Consider the following 10,282-nt stretch of genomic DNA (forward strand, 5'->3'; position numbering starts at 1 on the left):
CCAAAGGATGGAAGTCATCTTCAAATGCGTCCAACCCACTGGACCTAGAGGGATTCCTGTCGTTGGCAGAGAGGGCCGAGTGGATTCATTCGGATGAGATGCATTCCAAGAATGCTTCTGTGGTCGGCAAGAAGTGGAAAAATCAGGGATAACAAATATTCTTTGGAAACCTAATAGGTACCAGAATCGCAGAACTCAAACAAACAGGTGACAACGACTTAAAATATGAAGCAACTGGAGCTCGGTGAGGGTGAGAGTGAGCGCACACTCTGCCCTGTTCTGGGGCTTCGACACTTTTCCCAGTCCTCCTCCTCCCCTTGTCTTTCCTGGGATCGACAGCGTTTACTGGTGAGGAGGCTCCGTGGAGAGGGCGGGTTGAGATCGGCTCTGCGCGGCTCAATCCAAACCAAACACCTCGCAAGCCTACGTTCAGCAGGCGATACCGAGCACCACACTCACGTTTGGGGAAGAAAAAAAAAAGCCACTGTTTGCAGAGATGAGGGCGAAAACATTTCCCGGCTGGAAAATTACTGATCACAAACTTAGGGGAGTGTGGGGGTGGGAAGGCAAAGTTATAAGGCTGAAATAACGATCGCCGTTTCCTCTTCTCTTCCCGGTGGGCAGGAACGGCTGCCGCGAGCTCCTCGTGCCCTTTTCGGGAACCGGGGTCCCACCGCACCGCTCCACTTCCTGGCACGTGTCCACTTTCCCAGCTAAGTTCCTTTCGGTGGGCTTGACCGCTCAGAGCCTGAGCCAAGGGAGCGAGCTGCCGTCTGACCTTTACCTCGCCATTTCACCTCTTTATGACTCAGTTTGCTCATCCATAAAGTGGAAAGGAGGGTGCGTGGCTTGTAAAGTGCTTTGAGATCCCCTGGTTGAAAGGTGTCTCCGCGCTTCACAGGCCCTCTGCCCACCCACCGCCCCCCCCCCCCAAAGTCTTGAGCCCTTTCACTCCCTTCCTTGCTCCCTTAAATATCAAAACCATTATCGCCCGTTTCCCGCTGCGGCCTCTTTCAGCCTTTTCCAGGCGAGAAGCACCACCCCGGCCCTCTCAAGCTCCCAGTCCCGCCATAGTTCTGGGTACCCACCTCCCCTCGCCTCCCACCCCCATCCCCACCCCACCCCACCCCACCCCACCCCACCCCACCCCACCCCACCGGCAGGAGAGCCCGCGAGGAACCTCGCGAGGTCAGGCCAAAAGACCGCACTGGAGCTCCGGGACCAGCGCCCGGCTGCTGCGTGCGCAGGGAAGGGACGGAGGGCTGGATGAGTCACGCGGATAATCGCGCTTTTCTCTAGCGCGCAGACTGCGCGGCGAGCGCGGACCGGAGCGGGGGTGGGGGCGCTGTTCCAACCCCTCAGCCCCTACCAGACTCCTCAGCCACGGGCTTCGAACTCGGGAAGCGGACCATGGCGACGCGGACTGCCCTAGTCGCGCGGCGACCTGACTTGCGCCGGGTGCCCAGCGCCCTGCGCCCGGGCCGCCGCCGACGCCGCCGCCGCCGCCGGCGTCAGCACGGCTCCTGCCCGCCAGCTGCCGAGCTGGCGTCACTGCTCCGCCGGGCCCCGCCCGCGCCCCTCCTTCCCCCCCGCCCCCACGTGCGCCGAGTTTGTTTATTTAGCTGCCATGGCAACTCGCGGGGGGGGGCCGCAGGAGGGAGGGGAGAAGAAAGGGAGGGGGCGGGGCCTGGCGGCCGGCTGTGGCGTACGGCGGGTAGGAGGCGGGGGTAGGGCGGGAGCCGAGAAGTTAAGTAAGGAGCGCGCGCCGGCCGCCGGCAGTTCCCCGGCCCGAGAGAGCGAGCGCGGCTGCGGGCGCGCGGGGAGCAGAGGCGGTGGCGGGCGGCGGCGGCACCGGGAGCCGCCAAGTGCCCCTCCCCGCCCCTCCGGCCCCCCACCCAGCCACCCACCCGCCCGCGGCCAGCGCCCATGGCCGCGCGCGCCCCGCGCAGCCCCCTGGACTCCGCGCCCTGCGCCGCCGCCCAGTCCGCAGATCCGCGCCACCGCGGCCAGTCTCACCTGGCGGCACCGCCCGCCCGCCACCCCGGCCACAGCCCCAGCGCCCACGGCAACAGCCGCGGCGACTGCGACAGTGGTGGAGGACACTGCTGAATCGAAGAGAGCGCAGCGCGGCTACCGGACTTACTCGCCTTGCTGATTGTCTTTTTTTTAGGAGTTTACAACTTTTCTAAGAACTTTTGTATACAAAGGAACTTTTTTAAAAAGGCATCTCCCATTTATATTTAATCCAAAGAAGAAGGATCTCGGGCAATTTGAGGTTTTTGGTTTTTGCTTCGATTCTAAGTCTTCCCCCCCCCCCCTTCGTTGACTTTGGGGCTAGTGTACCCCCACTGCTTCGGGCTCCCGAGGACCTTCTGGGCCCCCACATTAATGAGGTAGGTGCAGCGCGGGGCGCAGGGAGGGGTGAAGGCCGGAAGCCGGTGGGACGCGCCCGAGCGGCGGTCGCGAGTGGCCCCCCTGACTCCTGCCTCTGCGCCCCACCCGGCCCTCAGGCAGCCACCTGGTGAGTCTGACATGGCTGTCAGCGACGCACTACTCCCGTCCTTCTCCACGTTCGCGTCCGGCCCGGCGGGAAGGGAGAAGACACTGCGTCCAGCAGGTGCCCCGAATAACGTGAGTATTGCCTCGAAAGGTCGGGATCGTCCGGTGGGCTTCTGTGGGTTGGGTGGGGACGGGTGGAGCCCAGGGATCACCGAGAACCACCCGGCGAATGGAAGGAGAGGCCACCGCACCGGCCCCGCAGTCTTCTTAGGATGGCTTCAGCGTCCTTGGCTCAGTTGCAGATGCGTGTGGTCCCTACACTGCGGAGCCGCCGGGGGCGCACCCCAGGTCCGCATTACGTCCCCTAGCGCGCAGGCGGCAGAGCTGGCGCGAGGGCCACCGGCGGGAGGTGGCTGTGTCCCTAGACACTGGCTGGGCCCCAGTGAGCTTGGCGCGTAGGCGTACCCGTGGCGGGTGCGCACAGGGAGATCCTCAGTGCCCCAATTCCAGGGTTGGCGGGAGCGTCCCCGGGATCTGGCTGGGGCAGGACCCGGGCTGCCGAGCCACAGCGCTTGCTCACACGCAATCGGGCAGACACGACATAACATCTTCCAAACCGACGCACCGCCTCTCCTCGGGCCCGGCCGTGGGCCGAGATTGCCGCGCTAACGCCCGGAGGCCCCGGGCGCTTCGTGCCTGCCCAGTCCCGGTGCCTGGGCGGTATCGGCGTGGCCGGCCCGCCAGTATGTAGTGTAGCAGCAGTGGACCAACACCGACGGTCTCTCTCCCCTCCTGTTCCTGCAGCGCTGGCGGGAGGAGCTCTCCCACATGAAGCGACTTCCCCCCGTGCTTCCCGGCCGCCCCTACGACCTGGCGGCGGCGACCGTGGCCACCGACCTGGAAAGTGGCGGAGTCGGTGCGGCTTGCGGCGGCAACAACCCAGCTCTCCTACCCCGGAGGGAGACGGAGGAGTTCAACGATCTCCTAGACCTGGACTTTATCCTCTCCAACTCACTGTCCCATCAGGAGTCAGTGGCCGCCACCGTGTCCTCGTCGGCATCAGCCTCATCCTCGTCCTCGCCGTCGAGCAGCGGTCCTGCCAGTGCGCCCTCCACCTGCAGCTTCAGCTATCCGATCCGGGCCGGAGGCGACCCGGGCGTGGCGCCAGGCAGCACGGGCGGCGGCCTCCTCTATGGCCGGGAATCTGTGCCTCCTCCCACAGCTCCCTTCAACCTGGCGGACATCAACGACGTGAGCCCCTCGGGCGGCTTCGTGGCCGAGCTCCTTCGGCCTGAATTGGACCCAGTGTATATTCCGCCGCAGCAGCCGCAGCCGCCAGGTGGCGGGCTGATGGGCAAGTTTGTGTTGAAGGCGTCGCTGAGTGCCCCTGGCAGCGAGTACGGCAGCCCGTCGGTCATCAGTGTTAGCAAAGGCAGTCCAGACGGCAGCCACCCGGTCGTAGTGGCGCCCTACAGTGGCGGGCCACCGCGCATGTGCCCCAAGATCAAGCAGGAGGCGGTCTCCTCATGCACCGTCGGTCGGCCCCTAGAGGCCCACATGGGCACTGGACCCCCTCTCAGCAATGGCCACCGGCCGCCAGCCCACGACTTCCCCCTGGGGCGGCAGCTCCCCAGCAGGACTACCCCGACCCTGGGTGCCGAGGAACTGCTGAGCAGCAGGGACTGTCATCCTGCCCTACCGCTCCCCCCGGGTTTCCATCCCCACCCTGGGCCCAACTACCCACCCTTTTTGCCTGACCAGATGCAGCCACAGGTGCCACCGCTCCATTACCAAGGTCAGTCCCGGGGATTCATAGTTTGGGCTGGGGAGCCCTGCGAGTGCCCGCCCTCCCGGGCTCAGGGGATGATGCTGACCCCACCTTCTTCACCCCTAGAGCTCATGCCACCTGGTTCCTGCATGCCGGAGGAGCAGAAACCAAAGAGGGGGAGAAGGTCGTGGCCGCGGAAAAGGACAGCCACTCACACTTGTGACTATGCGGGCTGCGGCAAAACCTACACGAAGAGTTCTCATCTCAAGGCACACCTGCGAACCCACACAGGTAGGAGAATAGAAGCTGCTGAAAGGAGGGAGGGTGGTGTCCAGCCCCACTGGCGAACTGTGGACACTTCTCAGGGCCTCCCTTGGGATGAGGCACAGTCTATCTCCTCCATCTCTTGGATCACAGGAGAGAACAGCAACCTGGCGCCTCCTTTTTTGCCCAAGAGCCTTTTGCTTGATGGATAGTATCAGTGCTTGAATGTGCAGTTCTCTTAGGCTTTTGAAAGGCAGGAGGGAGGTTCCAGGCTGCAGGTGGGCCTCTCCTAGTCTGAGCAAAGCATTGCCCTTGTAATCAAGAAATTACACTTTGGGGGTGCCTGACTGGCTCGGTCGCTGGTGCATGAAACTCTTGATCTCGAGGTTGTGGGTTCGGGCCCCACACTGAGTGTAGAGATTAAAAGAAACAACACCCTAAATTATCAGGGCGCCTGGGTGGCTCAGTCACTTAAGCGTCCGACTTCAGGTCATGATCTCCCCTCCCGGTTCGTGGGTTTGAGCCCCGTGTTGGGCTCTGTGCTGTCAGCTCAGAGCCTGGAGCCTGCTTGGGATTCTGTGTCTCCCTCTCTCTGGTGCTACCCCACTTGCACCCTCTCAAAAATAAACGTTAAAAAAAATTAAAAACTAAAAGACACCTGCAGTGCAAAAAAATGATAGGTCTTATTAGTTTTTAATTTTCTAGACAATTTTCACCGGTTGTTCCCTCCCCACATTTACACTCTTTTGCTATTTTAAGGTCTACTCTTCATAAGTAAGTTCTATTTTCAGAACTTTCAAGAATTCTATTTCAGAAACTTTCAAGAATTGAATGTTATGATTACTAAGATTGTAGTTTAAGATGGTCAGTTCAGGGAAATTCCATGTTATGTAAGCGCAGGTACATAAGGTCAGTTAGGTGTAGTAGTCATTAAAATAACAGAAATGCACGCTATGTGTTAAGTTGGATTTAAATGTTAAAAAAATCTTAAAAAATAACAAATTCTAAAGCAGAAAAAGCCGCTTGTGGCTCTTCGAACCCATTTGTAGTGGGACAGGATATTAATTGCTTGGTTTGGGCAGGGGAAATAAACCAGCAGATTTCATTTCCAAATTCACTTCCACCGCTATGGTACTTTGACTCAAAAGAATGAAAACATTAGCAATATAGAAGTGTAGGTTGACGTTGTATGTGTGTATTTTCATTGCTTAAATGTCTGTTCCTCACCCCCCCCACACACACACCAGAAAAAAAGCGAAAGGAATACTTAGAAGCTTAATATTCCTATTTGTGATCTGAAATTTAGCATGGCCTTGAAGTGGTCTAAAAACATTCCTGGCTTCTTTCAGAGTAGGGTGCTTGGGGAGTCGGTTTAACATTTGGCCTCCGGTTTTTAAAGCAGCCAATTCTGCATGATGTAGCAATGGCTTCAATGGGTTTCTTTTCCTCTGCCAGGTGAGAAGCCTTACCACTGTGACTGGGATGGCTGCGGGTGGAAATTTGCCCGCTCTGACGAACTGACCAGGCATTACCGGAAACACACCGGGCACCGCCCCTTTCAGTGCCAGAAGTGCGACCGGGCCTTCTCCAGGTCGGACCACCTCGCCTTACACATGAAGAGGCACTTTTAAAATCCCAAGACAGTGGATATGACCCACACTGCCAAGAAGAGAATTCAGTATTTTTTACTTTTTTCACACTGTCTTCCCCGGGGAGGGGAGGAACCCAGCTGGAGAGCACTACAATCATGGTCAAGTTCCCAACAAGCCAACTTGTGAATGGATAATCAGGAGACACAAGGAAACCAGAAGACAAATCAAAGAACAGATGGGGTCTGTGACTGGATCTTCGATCATTCCAATTCTCAGTCCAACTTGAATATTCCCGGACTTACAAAACACCAAGGGGGTGACTGGAAGGTGTGGATATCAGGGTATAAATTAGATCCATGAGTTGGGGGGAGGGAAGACCAGAATTCCCTTGAATTGTGTTCGATGCAATATAAGTGTAAAGATCACCTTGTATTCTCTTTGCCTTCTAAAAGCCATTATGATACTAGAAGAAGAGGAAGAAATTCAGGTACAGAAAATGTGTTTTAATAACCTAAACGATGGTGCTTGGTGAGTCTTGGTTCTAAAGGTACCAAATGAGGAAGCCAAAGTTCTCAAACTGCTGCATACTTTGACAAGGAAAATCTATTTTTGTCTTCCGATCTACATTTATGACCTAAGTCAGGTAAATACACCTGGTTTACTTTAACATTTTTATGCAGACAGTCTGTTATGCACTGTGGTTTCAGATGTGCAATAATTTGTACAATGGTTTATTCCCAAGTATGCCTTAAGCAGAACAAATGTTTTTTTCTATATAGTTCCTTGCCTTAATAAATATGTAATATAAATTTAAGCAAACTTCTATTTTGTATATTTGTAAACTACAAAGTAAAAAAAAAATGAACATTTTGTGGAGTTTGTATTTTGCATACTCAAGGTGAGAATTAAGTTTTAAATAAACCTATAATATTTTATCTGAACACTGTTTTTGTTTTGTTTTTCCCCTGGAAAAGCATGTTACAGGAATTTCAGTTTAAACATGGGAGGGCAGGTGAAAAGGCCAAACTTTACCTCCACAGAGATTAAAAGAAGACATTTTTAAGGCTGGGTTTACAGTAAGTACTATCAAAGTCTAAGGCTTAAAGCTGAATATTGGAGATCATAGAATTAAACCTGGTTTGGGTGGCTCTTTCCAAGTGTACGGAAAAGTACATGAATGCAATTTCCTTACCTGAATATGAATTTCCAGGTACAAACCAGCTCAATTATTCTTCAATATGCTCAGTTTAATAGGAAAGTATTCATAAAATACATACATTCCAGTTTCATATTTTAAAAGGTCCTTATGGTTTCTCTTTAAAATTAAATGAAAATATAAAAATCTTTCTCAGAGGCCCGGCCTCGCCCTCAGAACAATTTGAGGAACAAAAGAAACCTTCCTACAGCGGAGAAACCCTAAGAACATAGTTCCACAGTGCCCTCCTGAGGATTAAAGGGTTCATTTATGCTTAGTGGGTGTTACAGATACATTCTAGTTCGAGTCCTAAAGAGGTTAGTACCAAATTTTCTGGCAGAAAGTTTTAACACTCCATCAGTCCTCTGTAGATTCAGCAGACTGAACTAAGAGTTAATTAAAACATACTTTCGCAAAACTAAGTGTAGAGCAAAACTTTTTAAGTGGTGTTTTTGTAAGCTTGGAGCATATTTCCGAAATTACTCAACTTTAAAAGGGCACTGATGCTTTTTTGAGGCGGGCACGCAAGGTTTGAACTTCATTTGTGGCAGTCACAAATTGGAAAGAGCATTTGTGACTCTTGTCGACACGTCGTACATTTGTAATGGTGATGCAGGGTGACCCAAGCAGACAAGCTCCCTGGCATCTTTAGACTGCTTATTAACTCTCCATTGTACGTAGTGTCCAGAAGTGTGGGTGCATCTTATAAATAGAAGAAAACAAATTCATAAGAGCCTGATGGTGGATCAACACAAAGTATTTTCCTTGGCTTTTGGGAGTCCAGCATGACTGGAAAACATGGCATGTGTCTTAGCTTAAAAGAAAACAGGTGCATTACTAGGATGGAATTTTATGTGGCCAAGAACATATTCAAAGCATATTTAATGACATGGAAAAATGCTCATGGTATGTTAAGTGGAAAAAGCAGGATCTAAGACTATAAACAGTATGATTCCAGTTGCATAAGTTTGTGTGTGTGCATTGAAGGAGAGAGAGAAGCAACAAAGTTTAAGAGGAAGGCCTGGAAGGAAATGCGAAAATATCCATAATGGTTTTCTCCATGTAGATTTTCTACAGTTTCCAAATATGTATCTATCTAGCTTTTTAAGAATGCAGGTACAAATATTTAGGCTTTTATTTTTATTTTTTATTATTTTTAGAAGTTTTAATGTTTATTTATTTTTGAGAGAGAGAGAGAGAGGAGTGGCAGAGAGAGGGAGACACAATCTGATGCAGGTTCCCAGCTGTCAGCACAGAGTCCGACACGGGGCTCAAACTCACAAACTGCGAGATCATGACCTGAGCTGAAGTCAGAGGCCCAACTGACGGAGCCACCCAGGTGCCCCTAGGCTTTTATTTTTGAAAGATCAGTTAAAGCTATTTAAACAAGAAGCCTTTTCTTGTGTGTTACATTGTGGCGGTTGCTCTTGTAATCCACCTTTCTCTCATACAGAGACTTCTGGCACGCGGTTGTGTATGAAAAGTATTTACTGAATGGCTGATACCATCTTCGGGTTTGCTAAGTGCCTGTTACCTCACAAGAAACGTCTCAAAATAGCCGAGCATACTAAAAATTTTCTGATTCAGGGAAACGTCACTTGCATGAACTTTTTCTAATCTGAAAAAGTTTCAGTATCGACAGCAAATAAGGAAGATTTTCCAAAAATGTCACAGGGCAAAACTTTTCAACACGAGTAAATAGCTAAAACCACTCTTGTTCCTATCCCGTTCTGAGTGCCGAGATGTCCTGTCATTACTGCATTATGGAGCCGTTTACACTGTATAATAAACAGCACCTAACATTCGAGATGCCTACTTATTACCTTTTCCCTATGATATTTAATTTTATATGTCCTAGATTTTAACTTGTGCACACAACACACACACATACACACACACACACACACAAGATAAACAGTAGTGTTTCCTACACATCAACAGATTTCTTCAGTCTACCTCTCGCCCAGCAAAGTGTCTTTTCCAGCAAAATAGTCTTCCTACCTGAAAACCTGCTTAGTGCCTACAATTAATTCTGTTTCGGTTTGTTAAACAGGAACCTTCACCATCTCATCATGTAGAGTGGTCGGGGGAAGAATTTTCTTCCATTCAAAAACTGTTCTAATTTTTAGAAACACGCGATGTTATTTCATATTTGAAGATTAACCTTTCTTACATACAATTTTACATATAAGAAAGCCCATGGGAGGTGGTCCTTATGCCAAGGAAGCAAGTCCACAGGGAAAATATTTAAAACAAGCAGTGATGGTGCCTGTCATATTTTGATATATGGCAGTACCTAAATTCAGCAGCCTATGTCAGCCACCTGTTCTATTGTATGTTCTGGCTTCTGAAGCTCTGTTCCACACACCAGCACACACACATCCAGTCCTCCACACACCTTTTCAGCTTATGTATTCCATTCTTCTATCGTGTTATCATGTATTTTATTTTATGTGTTTCGTTTCTTCATATTTTCTTAGCACCTTCTAGAGTATAGTGACATGTTTTTATAGTGCTAAACTGAAGCCATGTCTGCTTCCTAAAGTTCATTTATGAAATTATCATTCATTGTTCACATGCACAGCCATTCAATAGTATTTCACATAAAACCACCAAGAACGCTCTACATGATGAATGCTGTGGAACATATCCCGGAGTGTTCTACTTGTGAAAATGCAAAGGAGCGACTGTTCACAATCAGAATGCTGTATGAAAAGAAAGTTTTCTCCTATTAAGTGAAACTAAAATGAAAGTTGGAGACAAACAAGCTTTGGAAGCCTTTACCTTAAAACAAAAAAGTAAATCTTGAGTAAATTTCTTACCATCTTCTGAAAAACTAATAAATTCTTAAATCCTAATGAAGGTACCTAAGAGCTTCAATGCCCGGGTTGCAGTCAAAACACAGAAGAAACCAACTGCTGTCATGTTAGCCTAAACACAGAAAATCTTGCAGGCTGATATCTA

At 50.9% G+C, this 10,282-nt stretch overlaps 1 protein-coding gene across 2 annotated transcripts; it reads left to right on the forward strand.

Moving 5' to 3' along the window:
• The first annotated feature begins 1,863 nt into the window (after positions 1 to 1,863).
• KLF4 (KLF transcription factor 4) lies at positions 1,864 to 7,064 on the forward strand. Of its 2 annotated transcripts, XM_047831298.1 has the most exons (5): positions 1,870 to 2,393; positions 2,511 to 2,631; positions 3,304 to 4,294; positions 4,394 to 4,558; positions 5,987 to 7,064. In XM_047831298.1, the coding sequence occupies exons 1-5, from the start codon at positions 2,389 to 2,391 to the stop codon at positions 6,160 to 6,162; spliced, it is 1,458 nt and encodes a 485-aa protein (XP_047687254.1). In that variant the 5' UTR covers positions 1,870 to 2,388; the 3' UTR covers positions 6,163 to 7,064. The 2 variants fall into 2 exon arrangements, with proteins under 2 accessions (XP_047687253.1, XP_047687254.1); XM_047831297.1 differs by having other exon boundaries at positions 1,864 to 2,393; positions 3,304 to 4,558.
• The last annotated feature ends 3,218 nt before the right edge of the window (positions 7,065 to 10,282 follow it).

The sequence above is a fragment of the Prionailurus viverrinus genome, chromosome D4, assembly GCF_022837055.1.
Source record: "Prionailurus viverrinus isolate Anna chromosome D4, UM_Priviv_1.0, whole genome shotgun sequence".
Lineage (NCBI taxonomy): Eukaryota > Metazoa > Chordata > Mammalia > Carnivora > Felidae > Prionailurus > Prionailurus viverrinus.